General features: G+C 44.3%; 1 protein-coding gene across 1 annotated transcript in view; it reads right to left on the bottom strand.

The window, feature by feature from the left end:
* DCC (DCC netrin 1 receptor) overlaps positions 1-20,946 on the bottom strand; it is a 551,739-nt gene that overhangs the window by 141,968 nt on the left and 388,825 nt on the right. The window contains exons 10-12 of the mRNA XM_062599476.1: positions 13,271-13,419; positions 11,651-11,789; positions 2,369-2,418 (exon numbers count right to left, since the gene is read on the bottom strand). Coding sequence (XP_062455460.1) covers positions 2,369-2,418; positions 11,651-11,789; positions 13,271-13,419 — 338 coding nt within the window. The remainder of the gene's footprint in view (positions 1-2,368; positions 2,419-11,650; positions 11,790-13,270; positions 13,420-20,946) is intronic.

Raw genomic sequence — 20,946 nt, 5'->3', positions numbered from 1 at the left:
TTCACCAATGGATGGACTTGTTGCAGATTTTTTTTTTAAGAATGTAAGTACACCAGATTTAAGTAAAATGAACACTCCTTTCAGAAGAAAAGAGAAATAGCTTTGTTGGAATGACAACAGATCTGCCTGTGGCTGGGGTATATCATCTACCAATACCGTATTTCCTTCCCACACTGGCGGTCACTCGAGGACAGCCCTGCTTCCGACTGCTCCAGGAGAGCGCTCCGGTTAACCGAACCGCAGTTACGCTCAGGGCAGACGTCAATCCGCCATCAGGGAACAACTGCTGCTTGCTCACCCCAGCGCCTCCCTCCGGCTGCCTCGCCGGGACCCCAGCGCTGCTAACGCGCCCGACACGCAGGGCACCGGCCAGCCACGCAATCTAGAGGAACCCGGCTGCACCAGTGCAGAGGCTCACAGCATTACGGACCCCTACGTGTGATTAACTCTATTGCTCAATTATGATTTCCCAGAGAGCAATTCCTCTCTTGGATGCTATTCAGTGATCCTAATAACAGATTAAAAACCGTTTGATAAAAATAATGAGGATTTTAGTCACACATAATTCTAATTTGTATATTAAAACATTACAGCATCCTGTTGATATATAGATAATTTTTACTTATACCAACTGTGTGAACCTCTAAGAGATTAGAGCGCATGCTTTTGCTAGGATTCCCCGACTTGGATTATACGGTTTGGTGATGCTTCTGTTTTGTCTTCTCTTGTCTGCACTCAAATGAGGTACAAACAACGTTTCATACAAAAATTGGTTGAAAATGAAAATTTTTATCTAGCAGAATTTCTGAGATACTCCAATGTGATTCTATCCAAATTGCTGGGCATGTAAAAGAAAAAAAAATCCTCACAGAACTCCTTACAAGATTTTTAAAATATTATTTTAAATCTTACAAAATTTTATTTAAATAAAACACAACAAATATGTTTCGCTTCATTCTTTTGACCTCGATAGTAGTAAAGTAAAAACTGAACCGGCAATTCCAAAGGAACCCGCGGTGTAACGATGAAAATTGCAGCCCAACACGAACAGCTTACGAACTTGCAAAGCATCCAACGCTTCCTGACCCTTTCAACCAGAAGTTAGAAGAAGTGTGGCTCAATACTTTCTTTAAGCTTCATTTTTCCCCCAAAGCAAGTTTTTGCTTCCTGAAGACCAGTGCCCAGAAAACCCACACAGAAGAGGGTGATTTACCCAACAGCCTTGCCTCTACGGCCTGGATGCACGTGCAAGTTTGGCCCCTCGAAGCAGAGCCTGTGGGAGCCCAAGTGTTTTACGTGAACAACAGGAATTTGCGGCAACAGATAACCTTGTGATAAGTGCACTGATACCCGCAGGGCCATATTCTCCGACGGCACTAGTTAACATAGCTCCAGTAAAGGTACTCAGTAAAGATAACGGTGCGGGTCTTAAGTGCTCTTTAGCGCTCGAGTGTTTAATATTTATGCCCAGCTCCCTCTCTGGTGTCACACAATCTGCTGGCAAAGTAAAAGCAATACCCGTAAAAAATTACTTCTAGAAGTTAAAAAAAAAAAAAATGAGAACACAGACAGCTAATTGTATTTTCAGTCTCTAATGTGTTTTGTTTAGATGAGAGAAAGCAAAAGAGCAGTCAGACAGGGCAGCAGAAAAACAGAAATTCACTCAAGGGCCCACAGCACGTAGTTCACCTGGGACTAAGCTTCCCAGTCCATAAATGTGCAATGTCAAAATCTGCTGAGCTTGATTTAAGGACTTTGAAAGCCTTAATGCAACAGCATCTGGGAAGTGCTAAGCAGTAATACTGGCAAGGAAGGCCACATCTACCGGAAAAGCAAAGGAAGCCTTGGTTGGCTTGTCTTCTTGGTCACAAAGCAGACTGGAAACAAGCCACCGAGCCTTGCTGCCGCTGTGTGGGGCTTTTTGTTATCCAGGAAATACAGGATGCAATTAGCACTGTGCCCCTCGGCCTCCGGCAGGATGGCCACCTTACAGCGCCGGCAAGTCACCTGCAGAGGTGCCAAGGTCACCTCACATCACCACATCTCCCCGTTCGCCAGTGCTTCCCACCCGCGAGACCCGGCCTGGCGGAGGGCGCTTTTCCTAACCGAGAGGCTCTCGGGGGGCTGCGGCCCGTGGGAGGGAACAGAAATCAAACGCCTGCCGAAACGACCGCCACAAACGCAAGCCGCAGGGGACCGAATCGGCCAGCTCAGCTAGCGAGGAAGGCGAGCGGATAAACGCGGCGAAGCGCCGGCGAGCTCCTGAACATTTCGCTTTGTGAATGCAGAATCTGCATCAAACAGGCGTGCGAAGGCATCCCCGCAGGACGGCACGCGCGAGCCAACTGCTGCACGGCGGCGGACTTACCCTTGAATTAACCACTTCCAAGGAGACGTTCTGAGGCATCGCGCTGGGGACTAAAGGGAAGAAAACACAAAAGAGAAGGGAAATACTGCCGTTAGCATCTGAAGTCAGAATAGGTTGCATCAAACATTTCTCTTTTCGGAAAGAAACGAGTGTAGCTTTTGCACCTCGTTTACAATCCGATCACAACGGTGCAGATAATCCAGGTGGCACTTCAGAGGTCCCCCAGAGGGATAAAAACCAAACGCATCTGCTCATCTCGTCTCGGCTGTGATAGACCTATTAGTGAGCCCTTTACAGAGCCAGGCAGCAGCTTCCCTGCTGTGAGCCCAAATACTTGAATTCGGTTATTTGCTATAATCTCGGTCAGAAATAACAAGAACATGTAGCAATTCCTCTGGTTTTTATGTACTGAAATAAGTTTATTCCGGAACACATTTTATACAAACAGACCAGGGCATTCCCCTCTGACTGGCACCAGTTCACCCCTTTTTGCTGGGATGCCTAAGGGGAAGAAAAAAGGAAACTTTGTCTTCAGATACTGTTAAAAACTAGTATTTTACATTAAGACTCTTTACTTGTCATATATATTCTAATTCACTCTGATTTTATACAATTAAACTTTGTTATATCCACTCTAATACATACACTCAATTTTAAATGCGTCTAATATCTACTCAATGTAAGGTCTTACAAAGATTCCGCACGAGGCATTAATGAGACGGTCTGACATCCACAGCCTTAATTAAAACAAATGGTTTTGAGTCAAGATTTTTTTCTATTTAAAACATTCCTTTAATTTCACAATTCTCTCCAGCTACGGTCACAGAAAACCCTGCAGAGCACACGTTCACTCACCGAGACTCAGTCCTGCCAAGGCACCGCGAAGGTCGCATTCATACCAGCGAGACACTCTCAGGACACCAGCAAATGCTTGCCATACATATGGCTGAATGGGTCATTTATAACTAATTATTTACAGACAATATTTCTTCCTGTTTTCCACTGCATCGCTATATATTTCTGTTTCCAATATGCTTGTGCAAGACCTGGTCAAACATATATTTCTCCAGCAGATGGCAAATATTAATTCAACAGCTGAGGAGCCAAGAGCTTTAAAAATAAGTTCTTCGTTCCTGATGGCTCAAGCTCTCTGACTTAAATATTTATTTTCCTTTTGGAGAACTAAAACCTGCCCGCTAACCCAGGCTACTCAGCACTTGAAAAGCAGGGCTGTAGCTTACATGTCCAGGAAGGTGGCCCTGAATTGAGGGGAGGAAGAAAGCTAAAGAAGGATCATGGAGAACACTCAGTACTTTAACAGGTAAAGCCCTAAGAGCTGGAATCCACCTACACCGGAAATAAGGCATATCTTTGTTTTTGCCTTCTTCCATGATCACCAAAAACAGCTGTTCAGGCGTGTGGCGCACTTATCACCAAGTAGAATCTGTATGTAAGTATTTCTGTAAACCTCTTATTCTGGCCAAATCTGAGGAGGTCAGAGCTAGAATGCACTGATGAAAGCGCAGGCACTGTACAGGAGGACACAGCAGGTCCAGCTCGCAGTACGTCTGTACTGTCTTTACAAGCTGCATTTCGAAGGCAGCCCCGGCCCAGGGAGGCACGCGGTGCCGACCGGCTCTCCGCTGATGCCCAGCACCCTCTGCAACGCACGGGCCGTGTCCACCTCAACATCTGCGAATCTATAAATAATGCAATCAGTGCTAATGCATGAAATGCATCCGTACAGTCATTAAACAAAAGAATCAAAGCAGTGAATATACGGGATACTTCCTTAGGTTATTTTAAACACCCTGGTCATACAATTCCTAGTCACATTTACTTTCAGTAAACAAATCCCTGAAGTGCAGTGTTTTGTAGCATCCTTGATGCATGCTACTATTTAAGGATTTAAGTCAGTCAGAGAAAATCAGAAAATCGTATTTTAAATACAGGTGACAATACAGCAAAAGTAACAACAGCCAGCTAAACAGGCATGTCCTGCTGCGTGCAATGTCCCACATTAATATCGTTGTCCTTCATGAAGGCTCTGTGAACCATAAAAAGAAAAAACGATGCATCTGAATCACAATAATCCAAGAACTCACTGCTTGGAGGCAATGGCACGGTGAAGAGTTCAGTAAGGAATACTGAAACTCTTGTTCAGTCTGGAGGCTCCAAATTGCAGAGATTTGCCTTTGGGAAAGACACTGTGCGAGCAATTATCTGAATCCGTTGCGAATCCCTTAAAATGACAGCTCAGGCTCTGGACCTTTGTGCTTACTGTGCCACAGTCTGATTTGAAGATGTGTTTTCAAGGTATATTCATAACTAACTTGATACCCTGGCTTTTAACCATCCAAGACTGTTTTCCCATCAGAGCAGACAGGGCGCGCAGGAGGAGCAAGCATGTCGGGGCTGAGGAACCCAAGATCTCAGCTCAGCTTTGCCATGACCTGCCAGGTGCCCACGGGCAAATTGTTTCCCCCTTCAAGTTTCCTTTTTGTCTCTTCAGATTAGAAGCTTTAGAAGCTTTCTGGCTTCTTAAGTGCAGAGATTACTCTTTATTTGTTTCTATACTGCCCACTACAGAGGAAAGTTCATCTGACCTGCTGCTTGCACAGTAAGGACACTCCATCTCTCTAACGCCCTGTAATATAAGGGAGATGTCACTGATCTCAGTTGTCTCATTTTGAGAAATAGCAGACAAAAAAAGTGTCTCTCTGCATGTACTCGGTATTAAAAGGCAAAAGAAAAGCAAGTAAGATATTTTTTGGACATTCCTGCATTAACTTGGTATGGTGAATGGCTGATACTTCCCAGAAAAGTCTGTTTACGTTGGAGAATATCCATTCCCTTTTACAGGTGAGTCACAACTGCTTAGAGCACCAATTTGCCTCCTCTGGGATTTCTCCTGGACGCCCTCTCCCCAGGCTTGTCTTGGGGGTGCCTGCTGTCACCCGGGAGCACGGCTGGGGAAGCACCAATGGGCACCAAGTCCTTGTCTTCTGACGGTGGGGTGAGATCCCCTCTGGGGCTGAGGTGGCGCACAGGATTTCTCCGCTTTGCCTCTCACAGTAGTCCCCAGGGGCTCAGAGTCACAAATCCGAACCATGCCATGAGCAGAACATGACTTCTGAGTCCTGATACATTTCCATGCACAAGCAAATCAAAATGGCATGTTTTTGACCAGCAAACTAAACTCCAAAGCCTCCATTATAATCCTTAGCCACTGCTATCTTAAGTCTTCTCCTGTCATTACTGACTTATATATACAGTTGATCCTAATTGCCAGGATTTCATATTATTCCTTTATTTCTTCCTTTTTCTTTTTGTTTGTCTTTCTATTACCTTGATTATTTCTCTTTGGTCACTGCTTGTCACGTTTCCCAATTTAGTTTCATCTATAATATAACTGATGCAATTTTCATCTCTTCTTCCAGATCTTCAATCATACAAGAAATAAAAATAGACCAGATCCAGCATCAAATTCAGAATCAGTTTCATAGCAATATTGTCTACCTTTATTCCTTGTTTCTTCTTCGATCAAGGGGACATTTTGTATTACCAAGAGATTCTGATTTAATATTTCAAGTTACACAACAGTCAGAGGATTTCTCTATTAGACTAAGCATTTATGAGATTACAATTACTTCCTCCGGTCTTATGCCTTGATCAGATGAAGAAATTGGATGCACCTGGAAAAATTTGGGTTTTGTTTATTATTCACAGCTTAATTACCCCATTGGAACTGGGAGTAGGATTCCCTTTATCTAGAATTAGCCACATGACAGCCAACGAACAGACGCAGCTCCATCCAGAGCTAGGGCCAACCCCTCCTCCTAAGTCAAATCGAGACAAAATCCTCCCTGGACAAATGGAAAGCCCCCAAGGTCTGCAGAGCAGCACTCGCTGCCGCTGCAATGCAGGCGCAAAGGTCTGCAGAGCTCATGCTGCCAAGAGAGGTGGGGAGAGGTTAGCAAATGGCAGGGAGCAATGAGAAGGTTGGGACGTGAAGGTGGTGCTGTGTTTGTTCCAGGTGGGGCACAGGGAACCACCTTGAATTTATCTCCACGAAGTCCCTATAATTGAGTGCTCAAAGTGCAAATTTTCTGCAAATGAGTGTTCAAACTCTATGTGGAGTAGGTTACTGCTCAGATGATACAGAGGAGAGAAGAAGCGAGCTGATGCAGTGGGCTGGACACCAATCTCAATCCAATATCTGAGCCCAGCTGGACCGCAGCCTTCCCGCCTGTCCTCGTTGCAATGGATACCGCACGTCTCACTCATAACTGGGCACAGAGAAACTTCTTCAGAGAAGCGTTGTGAGGTTGTACGTAGCTGGCAAGGTACTGTGACAAAACAGTATTTTTTTCTGTCCAACGAAGTGAGAAAAAGAAACGTCCAGTTGCCCACGAGATGAATCAATGGCATTGGTGCTCCCACTCCACTGGCTGAGCTGAGACGGCATGGTGAGCCATTCCCCCCATCTCTCCTGCTGTTTCCAGCACAGTGACACCCTGGCCCCCAGGACACTATTTTGGAGGTGGCTCGTGTGCACACACATGAACAGCTACTGACAGCTGAAAAACTTCACAAGCCATCTCCTGTGTCAAGGCAAACTTCAACCTTTAATTTTTACTGTAAATAAATAAATAAATAAATGCATTCATGTTATAATTATGGATATAAATTATGTTTAAATCAAGTAGTCAGGAAGCATGAAATAAGACTGTCTGCCAATTGCTGGGATTAAATGCATTTTGATAAATTCATAAGCATGATAGCTCAAAGCATTTCTGAAGTGGCACACAGCTTGGCCAAATATTAACCGAGCTGTATTTTAAACCAGAAGCTAAACATTAAAGATACAGTATTTTCCTTGATCTGGTAAATTGTGCAAGTCTGGGGTTCTGCAGTTCCTGGAACTGAAGAGACCTACTAAATCCCTTTGATTGGGGTATGTTTCTTAGACTATATATTAGATCCCAGAGCTTCACAGATAATTTCTGCTTACAGACCTGTGGGGAAATAACAGTACAGGCTTTTTTTTTTTTTGTGAAACTATGTACCATGTCATATACTCTAAGGCAAAGGGTTCGCACAGGAAAAATAACCCACTCAAGCACAGACACACTCTTAAGAGGGAGACTTAAAAACGATCCTGTCATTTTTACGAGCAGAAAGAAATTCAGATAGACCGATCGTCAAGCCTTTTCCATCGTTTTTGACTTTTAGTTCTGTTTCAAAGTAGTTTTTAGAAAACTGAAAATGGCTCCCCTCTGAGAAGTGCCCATCTCCATGGACCCGGACATGAAGATGGCATGAAACAAAACTAAACGGAGCTGGTTGTGAAGAGCAAAGTGTTCTTCCTTATATTTTCATCCAGAGGCAAAAGCCCCAGTCAGGAACTGGGAAACCCGGTTTCTGACTTTTTACCAGCGCTGCATCCTAACTGATGAGACCTGCCAACTCTCAAGTGAAGGCGGTAGATGGATTGTAGACCAGAAGCATGGGCCGGGGCTGCCGGCCATAGGAGCGGAGAGTGGCCTGGAAAGGAGATGTGGATACGCTGACCTACCAGCTTTCTCCTTCCTTTCTCTCTCCTCCTATAAAAAAGAATGGACTAAATGTCTTTGTCTCCCTCATCTGTGCAGATTGTTAGCTCCCTCATGTATGAGTTTTTTCTCGCTGTTTTATCGTGCACCCTCTGGTAGAATAGGCCTTAACCTCGGAAAGGGTCTCTGCAGGGCCATAAAAAAGTAGCTGCAGTTAAGTCTTGGTGTTGCAGACTCAAGCTCTATCAGTTACAGCTGCCCATTCAGCCTCTCCAAGAAGACTTCTGGAAGGAGTAACTCCAAACCTCACTCATCCACAGGCCATCAAAACCAAAACTGGCTAATAATGCAGGGACAGCACCAAGGACACCCCACCATTCGCCCCTGAGGGGCACCTGTGATCCATGCGCAGGCGGGAACCAACCAACTTCATTGCAGATCAGACTTCAGCTTAAACAAAAAAGAAAATGAATGCTGTATTCCAGATTCCCAAAACAAGGGCACCTATCACCATATTCCACTCCTATTTTCTGGAATAAACTCACAAAACCCTTCTCTTTAGCAATGATTTTTGTTCCCAGACAGGTGAAACATTCTGAAACACTTGCAGAGGATAATTTTCAGCCTTATGAATAACAATCTCTCTCTTTCTCACTTACAATGACATTTAAAACCAAAGTGGAGTACAGGGCCACAGTTCTACACTTCACAATGTGAATTAAATCTACATATATTATGCAAAATATTCATTTTCACTTGTTTTCCTTTTGTTTTTATAATTATAAGTGTGAAGTAATTTATTCAGCCAAGATCCAGTCTGTATTACAACGGAAAACTGAATTAGATGGGTAGACATAAGTAGCACTTGAAAAAATATTGCAGAGGTGTCAAATATAAAATAATAGTGCCAAATGAGCTGTGGGGATCACAGATGACTGCTGAAGACACTGCAATGATAGTCTGGAATACCATAGACTAAAATAGCATGACACATCTAGGAACTCCCTGCCTTCTCATTCCTGACCCCAGGCACCCAGGTTCCTGCTTCCTCCTTTATTCCTCTATGCTGGTCCCAAAGTTGCTCTTCAAAAGTGTCTATTTTAGAGGCTTCAAACTCCTTTACCCCTATCAAAGCCAGTGGCTCTAGCGCCCCGATCCAGAGTGGCTAGATACGCCTTTTGGGGCAAGAGCAGCTTCTCTCTTTGCTTCCCTGTGCCATACCAGGCTCCCCATTTCATGGACCCCAGCTGCCCACAGTACTCACCCCAGCTCCTCCAGCTTTCCTCCCATGCATGAGCCTCCATATCTTTTCTCCACAGCTTTCCTCCATGTCTGCTCCTCATCCCTTCCTTCCCTGCCCATGCTGTTTATTTCTGAATTAAATTTCAGGGACCCAGGTTCAACCTTTGTAAGTCAACCCTGCACGGAGACATTTCTGAAAAGCTCTCTGAAGCACTTTACATTCTCCATGAATTTTCTGCTCCTGCCTGGCTCAGGAGCGCTGCCCCTTTTACAAAGAATCACAGAATCAGTAAGGTTGGAAGGGACCTCTGGAGATCATCTAGCCCAGCCTCCCAATGATTTCCTGGTGCTGGTTCCACTGCGGCTTGAACCCAGGACCTTCAGCGTGTAAAACAGATGTGATAACCACCACAGTTTTGACCCTGGCCAACAAGGCAGCCCCATGACCAACAGCTTGGACCAAAATGTTCAATCTAAAACATCCCTTTCAGAAAGTGCTTTCCCTGCTCCTGCTCCTCTCAAGGTCATGAAGCCTGTCAGCCAGCTGCAGAGTGTGGGTGCATTCGGGACACTAACATCTCGACAAGGAGCGGGGTGGCAGTGAGGCAGGACATGATTTCCACAGGTGTCACCAGCCATTTGTGAGACCCAGAGATGACCACCAAAGCACTCTTGGCTGTAGCTGTATTAAGCAAATGTCATAGCTTTGCAATGCCATGATGTCTCCCTTGTCTTCTGATTTGCTTCAAAATCTATAGGGCCTCCACTAATACTACCTAGAAGTCCACATTGATTTTTTCAGCTGATCAAATGTAGCATCCAGAAGTACAGGGTCACCATGTAGACAAACAATCAGAGATACAACTGTCATTCTTAACCTTATGCAATGACTTCAGTTGTTTTGGCCTTATGCAATGATTTCAGTTGTTTTTGATAGAATAACAAGAGACAGTTATTACATTTATAAAAAAATATAAAAGGACGAAACTCCAACATCCTGTTTTTCTGTTCCAATGTTTAGTTGTAGTACCTATCTACATTATGGAGAGTATCACCAGTATCTGCATTACTTGCTGCAGCTGAAGTAGCACCGTCTTGGGTTACTTTGCATGCCAGGCAGTGTTCAAGAATACGCTGCTTAGCACAGGTCACGATTCTGGGTGCAAAAACACCTAGATAGTTTGAGATAGCTAGTTGAAGCCCACATATTGAAGCAGATTTCTTGCCTATTCCCAGATTTTATAATAAAGAGTAAAAGTAAACACTTTTTGCCTTAGTCAGTGCTCCAAACACAGGACAGGGCAACTGAAACTCCCATACCTTCATTTATTAACATGTGTGGAAAAAAATCAGAATTTTTGTCAGAATGAAAACTAACTGTCTGCAAATCTCACTTTAAAAGCTTAAGCTGACACCTCTTATATCATCTTTAAACAAAATGCTGGCATGGATAAAAATCTTTTAACCTTTCCTTTTAGAGCTTTCTATTTCCTCCAATTATAGGTTTCAGTTATCTTACAACTAGCATGTCGCTTATTATTTTAGAAGTAATTGCATCGAACTGCCTTTGGATCTGGCTGCTAGTTTATAAACTCTCATCACTCCATCTAATCTTTATCCCTTCAGTATCAGTTATTTTCTTTTAACCGGTAGGACTCTGTTTCCTTCTGAAAATAGTAAGAACTGTCTATGGGCAAAAACTCTATTCAGAGAAATCAGCACTGTCTGACTGACAAAAATCCTGGGCTTTGTATGCACAAATCCTAGGGAAAAAATTGCCTTTCATTTCAATGTTTTTTACACTTTTGTAGAGCGAACAACTTCAATAACGTTGTGCCTGTTTTAGCCAGCTATGGTGATCAGACCCACTGACTTCAACAGGAGTCAGGCATGTAGAAGTTTTTGATATTAGACACAACTAAGTGCTTCCGAATTCAAAATAGAATTCAATTTATCACTTGGAGCATGCAAGACGCACGAAGCACCGTGCAGGCTCTGGGAGGAATCACAGTGCAACCATTGTGACTGACTAGAAATTGAAACACGGGCACATTTTCTAGTCCAGTGTTTGAGATACAAGGAAAACCTGGACAGTTTTTGTTCAAATGTAGCTATAATAAAACAGAAACTTTGCTGTTGAAAGCCTGATACCTGTGCCTAAGTTGAGGAGAAAATAAAGACTGCAGTACACTACCCTGGCTATTTGATATAGGAAAAATGAACTGAAGCAATTATCATTGGAGATGATCACTAGCTCACTGGGTTCAACTGCAGGTAGACACCAAATCTCATATTTCTCTGCAGAAAGCCTGCAAATCCAATAAACTTCCCATTTCATTGCTGTGTCTTCTGAAAAGACAGGGCTAGAGGAGCTTTTGCACTGGAAAAAAGTGTCACGCGACCAGACTGGACAAATGCAGCCTGCAGGAGCCACCTGCCTCCCTTCGCCCCCAGTCCGCTCTGGGACCTCCCAGCCTGAACCTACCGTCGGAAAGCGTCGTGACCACGATCTCCTCGGTGGACACGCCGGGGCCGTAGCGGTTGTACGCCAGGAAGCGCAAGGTGTATTCCGTGAATTTCTTCAGGCCTTCCAGCCGGTAGGAGAGCCCCTCGACCTCGATATTCTAAACACACAGAAACGATCGACTGTTACTATGTGGGAACATTAAAGCGAGTATGACAGTGATGCCGAGGGATGAGCGGATTAGAGATGAGCTTTCTACTCTTTGAGAAGTAGAGCTAAATCCTTATTTAAGTTTGTATAAAAGGTGATTTGTAAACGAATTGCTTGTAACTGCTCAGTTCTCAGCACAGGTCTCCAGAGTGTCACATGGAGTTCAGGATACAGTGGATTTCAGCGCTTCAAAGTCTTGTTTAGTTACTTAAGGCACTACTGAAGGCACGGGAGAAGGCTTATTTTGGTTAAACCAATTGCTCCCACTCCACAGGTACATGACAGGAAAATAAAAGAAGAAAAAAGAAAATAAAGGCAAAGGGTCAAAGGGGAGTTTTGGAAAAAAGAAGAAAGTAAAATGAAGCAAGCAAAGGGAAAAATGAGGGCAGCACAAAACTTCCCGTACGACTATTGAAACACCTGCCACAGGATTTCTGATGCCTGTGATTATTGCAGATACTAACAGTAAGCTGGGCCAGTTTAGAAAGAACACAAGCATCTGCTATGCCCCCTGCTCTATCCTCCACTGAAAAGTTATTTAAACCATAGAGCTAGTCCATACAACTACTACAGCATTCCTATAAAATATTAGGTTCTAAGCGGGCAACACAAACAGCCTGAACTGCTTACAGGTTGCAGAAAGCAAGGCTTCCTCACTCATTTGCTATGCAAAAGGATATTCTTATCGCAGAATTAGGATCAAAATAGCATCAGAAATTTTTCTTATTATTTATAGTATAGTATTAATTTTGCTATCATTTTATCATTATTACTTTCAATCTGGAGAGAAAAAGCATAATTCCTAGTCTAGATTTTTTTACACTCAGACCATAGCTTTCAAGAAGGTACAAGAAGCAATTAAAAACTGTTTTCTCCAGGGATCACATACACAAACTTCCATCAATGTCTTGAGAGTTTTGCATGACATAAGGGGGAAAATCTGAAGGGTCTTGAAATGGCATTTGGTATTATTTGGAAATTTCAGTGTAAAGCTGAGGAATGGTTAATATACAGTACACTGCCTCTTCTACCTCCCAAACCCATTTTATGCTGGTGTGAAGTTATTTGGCTTGATCCTGCTGCTAAGTGCTGCAGCTGAGCGGGCCAATCTCCTTCCCGGAGGGTCTCGTGGACTGTGGCACCACAAAGGCAACAACCAGGGTCTCCGCTGGCACAAGTCTGTGTAACATCTGCCTTGTCTGCAAACATAAATCCTTGTGTTTCAAGCCTTTCCAGTGCTCTGGAAACCTGAAAGTACATACCTCAAATTTGTCAAAGCACACAAATTTCTACTGTCAATGGGTTTTAAATTCCTAAGCCATGGTTGTTGTTTGGACACTTCCTCTCCATTCCTACAATTTGTTGTGTTTTTGGAAGCATGGACTTGTTCTTCCTCAAAAGGAGAGCAGAGCTGCTCCGGTCCCCACTCACCTGCTCTTTTCCAGTCGCAGTCTCGGTGCAGAAGAGCCGGTAACCTTGAATCGGACCATTTGCATAGGCAGGAGGATCCCAGGAAATAAGGATCGAGGTAGGTGAGGTAGATGCAGCCCGCAGGTTTTCTACTGGCCCTGGAACTTGCACTGTGTAAAAAGAAACCAACTGAGTACCAGCTCCACCCCTGCATCATCAATTTGCTCTCCGGGCCCCAATGCACCACCTGGCCCTTGTCACCTTCCCCTAAATACACCCACCTTCCTGGGCTGCTCAGCCTCGAACCATCTCAACGCTCCTGAGAAGTACACTGTAGAAGGGGGGACACCAAGTAAAGCTAGAGGAGTGAGATACGGAAGGGATGCAAAGCCGTGGAACCTCTGCTGCAGAGGATTCTGCCGTGGATTTAGTGCCACCACCACAGGAAATATTTGAAAGGGTTGAGACTACTTCTCTGTGCCCTTGACTTGGGGGCTGTATTTCATCTTGAAAGTTAATTTCTTGGAAATAAATAGCACAAACTTCTAATGCAAGCAATAGGTTCATGCCTTTGAGACAAATGGTCAACGCGCTACAGATCCAGGTGAAGGCACCCCATGGAAAAAGAGGGCAAATCACTCTCTTATCACCCCTGAAAGAGTAACCAGCACAAACCAACAAACTTAAAGGGAAAAAAAAGTATGTACAAGGTACAAGGACAAGGATGGAAAGCTCTGCCAGCAAGCGCCATGTTGAACATGGCCTCCACCACGGCTCCCAGGGAGCCGTGAGGGTCACAGCAACTGGTCAGCATGAAGCAAAGCCACAGGTCTGATCCCACAAAATCATTTTGCTCAGCCCACAGCACCGGAGCAGCCGGCTTTGTACCAGAGCTGTCCTGCTCTGAGCAGGAGGCTGGGCTGGAGACCTCCTGTCGTCCAACCTCAACTACTCCATGATTCAAAAGCCCAAATTTGGCCTTAAAAATTAGGCCTAAGGGGTATAAGCTCTGATATTAAAACATAACCTCAGGTTTGCTCTTAAATAATATTCTTGCATCTATAAAATATCCAGCACTTAGCAAAACAACAGGGACCTAACAAAGTCATCTTAAAAACCAAGTAACCACAACAAATATATTAAATATCCGTTCCTTGAAATTGTTAAGTGGTTTGATTAGTTCTGAAATATATTAGCGTGACAGGTTTAGTCATTATGAAATGCAGAACTCAGGTTGTTCAGATGTGAGATGATGATGGCGAGTGAAGAAACCCATAACTCCTCAAACGGCAGCGCAAACCAAACACAAGACAGAGGTCAGCTCTTCATAGAAGCAGTAAGGTTGGAAGAGACCTCTGGAGATCATCTAGTCCAACCCCCCAGCTCAGCAGGGTCACCTAGAGCATGTTAGACACCTCAAGGCATCCAGGTGGGCCTTGAATGGAACAAACCCGTTACAACTAAAGCACCAACGCTCGGCCACCGCTTGTTACGCGCACGGCACCTTCCCGTGCTCCAGCTTCACTGTGAACGCAAATTATCGCACATCAGCCGTGTCACGCTTTTGCTGTCGGCTGGAGCTGGTTGTTAAAACCAAGAACTAAAGGCCCCCAGAGAGGCGCAGGGCTCCCACGGCCGCTGCCCGGGAAGCGGCTCCCGCCGGGGACCAGCTCCGAGCGGAGGCTCCCTGCGCCTCCACCTTGAACTCGGGCAAACCCAGATGAAGGAAACGGTGGCAACCGTGGCAAAAATGCAGAGGCCAAGCAGAAGGCGATTTCTGAAAGTCTTTAAACACAAAACAGCACCTTTCCATTTTCAATAGCGAGCGTGCTGCGGCACAGAACTAACTCCGGAGCTATTGTGCAGCCGGCAGATAGCAGAATTACAGCTCCTGAAACAGGCTTTCCGCAGAGTTACATCCGCACTACCGGGTGGTTTTACAGTACCTGCTCTCTTTTGTAAATCTCTAACTGCTTTGTGAGAGGAGAGAGCGCCCGACCCTGTGCTCTGCCGCTGGGTCTCTCCACGCAGAACACCAGCTGCAGAGCTACGACTCACCCCGAGGCTCCCAAACGGGGCACCAGCGACCCACAGACAGCCTTTCCTCACCTGTAACCTCAGGTTTAGCTGCAGCAAGGACAGACTCATTTAAAACATTTTTATTTTCTTCCTCCAGCTTTCCTTCTCATTGTATTTCAGTATTTCCGACAGGCACTCTAATGTGCTTTAATTCTCAGTATTTTCAGCGCAAAGCATTTAATAATCTCTCCTGATCCCTTCTGTCAAATAATAATCTAGTGAAAATTGGCATTAAGTTTTAAATCTTTTTCCTAAACACTTTTTTTAAATAGCAGAGAGGCTGTAGGAGTGTTTTACATTCCATTAAAACAGATATTAAACCATTGCTTCTTATAAAAGTCAGTCTGCTACAACTAACAGCATCCTTCTCTAAGAAGAAAGAAAAGAAGAAAGAGGACGGATAGAAGAACGGCAAGATCTCTCGTTTTTATAATGCTTAACACATTCCGGAAATCGCCGTTCCTCCGAGAAGGTCCTCCTGCTCCCCCCAGAGACTGCTGCGGGACCTCGGACTTCTCCCCAGTTACAAGTTACAGCAACTGCTCGCGGAGTTTGATGCTACTCTCACAAACGCCACTTTTACACCATTGTGTGACTTGGTGGAATCACTCCTATTCAGCAGCAGGAAAGGCCATCAGGCTCCAAGCCAGAAATGGTCAAATGCTTTACCTTTTTCCAGTGACGATTCTAGAAATGCACATTAAATGCTTTTCTGTAATTGCTGGGGTTAGCTGTCACGCTGGGTGACCGATCCTGCTGCACTGGGGTAAGCAGCTACATGCACATGGTGCTGCAAGTGTGCTCTTCACAGGGTCCTTAGGTTTGATTTGTTGCGGGTGTGCAAAGGGCCAGCACTGCAGCACTGCAGGGAACGCATTCAACATGTTACCTTCTGCCGAGAGGCTGGTACTGGGCGCACTGGTTTCCGCTGCGTAAGATCTGACGTGCATGCAGTCAGCTTGGCCCTGCAATGTGCAGGAACACGGTTTTTATTCGCATGAGCCTTCACTCTTCTTGCATTGATCTCCTCCTCGCTATTGTTCACGTAACACTTTGATAGTAACAGTTAATAAGATATAACAAAGATGCAAATGCCTAAAATAGGATGGTGGGCAAAAATATCAAAAATTGCTTGGCAACTGCTTCAACATCCTAAACATCCCTTTCAAGCCTGAAATTTTCTTAAGTTTCTGAAGTTCTGCCTTCTGTACAAACCCAGGGCTGCAATGCCCAGCTCGGATCTCAGCCCTGCTAGAGTTCAGGGGAGACACACCCACGCTCCTCGAGGGACCTCTGCAGCACCTGCACCTGTGCAGGGTTAAGTGCACATCAAGAATATTGCATTTAGTTCTAGCACAAGACACTGACCTTCCATTCCAAATCATTGACGGGCTGTATCTTGAGCTCCAAGGTTCATTGATGCATAAGTATGTATGTAAGTATGTATACAAGTATGTATTGCAGCCCTCGGACAGGAAAGCTGAGGCCAAAACACCTCCTCGAAGTTGAATGCCCAAATAAGCAGTGAAAGGAGCAACAGTCCTACTTGCTTTCTTTCCCTCTGGTCCCACAGGTTTTGACTTCTGCTGCCTCATGCTCTATGTTTGAGGGTGACAGTGGAGATCCACCCATCCGGATTAACATCCAGGTGGAGTCCTTTACTGTTGCTTTTACGTACTTTATGGGATTCGGTCTTTCTTTAGCTACCAAATTCAGTATTCTCTTTTTCCAGTCAACCTCACTAAGCAAACTCACCTCACTCGCTACTTCCTTCTCTTCTCTGCAGCACAGTACTAAAAATAAACATTCACTCTATCTCACGCCTCTTAATTCTGACTTATATTTCCTTGGTCTCAAACTCTGTGCCAGGCTGGCCATTTCCTTCATGAAAGCTGTTCTTTTAAAACATTTTTTCCTAGTGATTTATTCTCTATAATGAGATGCAATGATTAAAATGTTCTTGTTATTACACTCACTCTCCTTTTAACCAGCCAGTTTCTGTGCTGATCTGCACCCAAAACATCTCGAATGTAAAACATTTATGAAGCCACTTGCAGTTACTGACAATAGAGTGTATGCTTTGATTATGTCTTTGATTTCCCGCCACCCTCCTTTCTCTGTAGTTAACAGCTTTAATGATATTTCATTAAAATCTTGTGCCACGCCGCACGGAAGGATGCAGCTTCAGGAAGTCTGCAGGCAGGGTCATTACTAACATGATGAAACGCCGCTTCCCCATGCTGTGCCTGGTCAGGAGACAAGACAGATGCTTGGCAGGACTGCTCTGGATGCCTCCAGTGCTATCCACGAGAGCTGGTCTTGGATTGTGGTTTCGGAAGGAGCTGCCATTATATTTTCAAAGAATCCCCTGGTTTTCCTTAGTTTATTCTGTATCTATTTCCCTGGTGTCCAGCTGTACACCACAGACAAGATGCATTAATCTGATCTGCTTTAGTTTGCTAAGGAACATGAGGACCAGGTTCTGTGCCACCAAATCAGGTTGGTGTGTTCAGTTCTGAATTCTGCACTGAAGGGAAGTTGCCTCCATAGGGCCTTCTTCACTGCCTCCCGACAGGAGGCCTGGAAATACGTCTTCCTCCATTCACCCACCGTGACCATAAGCAACTGGCCTCGGAGGCAGAGACATGCAGTGGCCTCCAAAGCACAGAGAGAGGAATGGGTGTGATGGACATCTCAAGGGTGCATGGCCAGAGATCCCTGAGGGCAACAACACACATGCAACACAGACAGCATCAATGGGGATCACACCAAGCCTTTCTTGCACTTCTGCCAACCCAGGGTGCTCCATGGCAGGCTGGACAGTTCACTATCTTCTGGGCTTCCCAGTGACAGTGCCCTCAAAGGGCCTGCAAAGAAGGCTGTACCTGTTTCAGAACAATTACAGAACTAGATGGGAATACATAGACCTTATCTGGCTATATTTTTGACCTATTTGAAGGACAACAATTTCCAGTAAAACACTTCTCTTCATTGAGATCCTGCTGCTAGACTCAGGGACAAACAGTAGAAAAATAAAAAGCACAAACAGCTGCAGTTGTGGCAGGAAAGCCACAAGACCGTATATGGAGGGAGGAATAGGTCTGTTGTGACCATCTGTACTGGAGAGAAAAATCTAACAAGAATTGAAACTTATCAAGAGCCCTCTAGCATCAGTAATTTATGTGAAGGCCAATATGGGGTGCAAATGTGAACACTAAAATAATGAGATGCCATCAATGAAGAAATAGGCTGCAGTCGATGAGTTAAATTCATTTAGAAAAACAAGCTTTTATTGCAATATCTATCTGGTCCTGTGTGTCCAAACATGCCCTCCATTTGTTTGAGGTCTGAAAAAGTGAAGGAAAATCTTTCTGAATGGAAGAACACTTACACCGGCTGGAGGCCCTGCTAAGCACTTAGGTGAAATGATAGCATCCACAGAAATAAAAAGCAACTCCTATTGATTTCAACAGAGCTAGAATCCCAACCTTTTATTTTGAGAAATAGTTCAAAGAAAGATGGGTTATAGCAATCTTGGCTCTTGTGCAGACTTCCAGAGGGAGCTTGGATAAATAATTTAATGCTTTTATGCTTGAATTTCCTTCCTATAAAATGGCATAATAATATATCTCCTACCCATTCTTTATCTTACCTATTTATATTGCAAGATTTCTAGGGTAGGAAGAAAGGTCCAGATAAAACAAAGATGAATGCATGTCAGATGGGACTGACACAAAATTTATATCCGAAGTCCAAAGCCACTATTTTTAAAGTGTTCAGCAGCAGCCTGCTTACAGTGTCTCTTCTTCAACCTTTTATTTGCTGTGGCGCTTGCCTTACGGCTTCTGCAGATGACCAGATAGGTTCTGGCAAAGCTCCTCAGTTTCAGGGAAACCCCGCGAGAAGTTCAGGCTCAGCTGGCAGCAGCAGCACCTATGTCCCTGATGGGACCTGACTTCTACATCAAACAAGCATCTCCATGACAAAGTGATGGGCACAGAGAGCCACCTCATTTAAAGAAGGACAACGGTCCTACCTGAACAGCTTGAATGGTTTAGTGGCCAGAGCACTTCCTAGGAAGAGCAGGCTGGAGTGCAACTCCCTGGTTCAACTGCAGAAACTCAAGAGTCTGTCTTCAGTCTCACGTCCAGCTCCTCCTTTGATTTTGTACAAGGCACAGCACCAACAGTCTTGATCTCCCTTTTTGTCTTCAGATACAGCTATAATACAAGTAACACCTGACACTCTTTAAAGAGATAGCTTAGATTATGAACAAAAAGTTTGAGAAGTTGCACTAACACTCAGGAAAATTTGGTTGCATTTTATCAGTTGGAGGAACTGAACAGGTCTTTTTCCAGGGCCTAAATCAGTCTCAGTGAAAAAAGTTTGTTATCTCTGTCCCCGATTGCCATTATTTCAGGAAAGCTGTAGGGAGACAAATATATTCCAAATATATTATAGGTCTACTGCTCAGCAGAGACTTGTGGACGATTCTCCCTGCAGTGGTACTCCAGTGCTCCTGCACAGAGAAGCATGAGACAGTGCAGGAGAACAGCAATGGCCAAATCTTGCCCAGTTATGTCTCACCAACAGCAAGGAATGTACCCCGCCGTGCTGCTCAAGGACTATTGAGGCAAAAAGATCCCTTGATGGACATTAACCACGAGCGAAAGAAACCGAGCGTAGCCTGAAATAGCTTTCAACTGCAAAACGTTTCATGCTGGCAAGACCTCGCCGTCGTTACGAGCTACCCTGCAGCGCCTGTTCAGGAGCGACGGCTGCCCTCGGCGCCCACGCCGGTGGCTGCACCGCCTTCCCTGCCCGCAGACGGCTTCCAGCAGATCCCCGCGGAGCCACCCGGCCTCGGTGCTGCCGTTTGCATCAGGGATCCATAAATACGGCTGTTTTGTGCAAATAATGAAATGCCTCGATCTGCATATTTGATTAAGATATGCTCATCTGTTCTGCTCTTTCGTTATATTACTTTTTCCTATAAAAGTGGTTTTAATTCTCTACCACTTCTCTGCAAATCAGTCAAAGCAAAGCATTTTATTTGGCATAACGGTGCTGCTGCATCTCAGCAAATCTGAAGCAGAATTACAACATACAGCCAGCCAGTGCAGCTTATTTTTTAAAAAAATAAACGATTAGACAACAGCCACTAAATTCTTCATATCAACAACCTCCACAAACCACTAAAAGGAAGGGTGCATGTGAGATAGCCAGACCTCCGAAATGGAGACCCTCTCTCTTCATTTAAAGCTTTTGGAATTTTTTCACCGAAACAGATTATTTCTGATAAACATGTTCTTCCTACAAATCAAAAAGTTTGGGAAAAACTTGGGTGACAATTTTTGCTTAGAATGAAAAATGAAGTAAAATACGTCCATAATGCTGAAACATCCAGTACTGTCATTACTGTAATATTTTGATGCTTCTTTTCCAAATAAATTTCTAAAATGACATTCCCTGCTTTCAATGAAAGCTTTCTGCCGAAGTTTTACATAACTGAAGTCAGAATGAAATATATTGTTTTATTATAACACATGAAGGCAAAAAAAAAAAAAAAAAAAAAAAAAATTTGCCTTCACCGTTCACCAGAATGAAATCAGGGAACC

This window comes from Rhea pennata, chromosome Z (genome assembly GCF_028389875.1).
Source record: "Rhea pennata isolate bPtePen1 chromosome Z, bPtePen1.pri, whole genome shotgun sequence".
NCBI classification, from domain to species: domain Eukaryota; kingdom Metazoa; phylum Chordata; class Aves; order Rheiformes; family Rheidae; genus Rhea; species Rhea pennata.
Note: the sequence above shows the minus strand (reverse complement) of the source record. Positions and strands in the feature narration are given on the sequence as shown.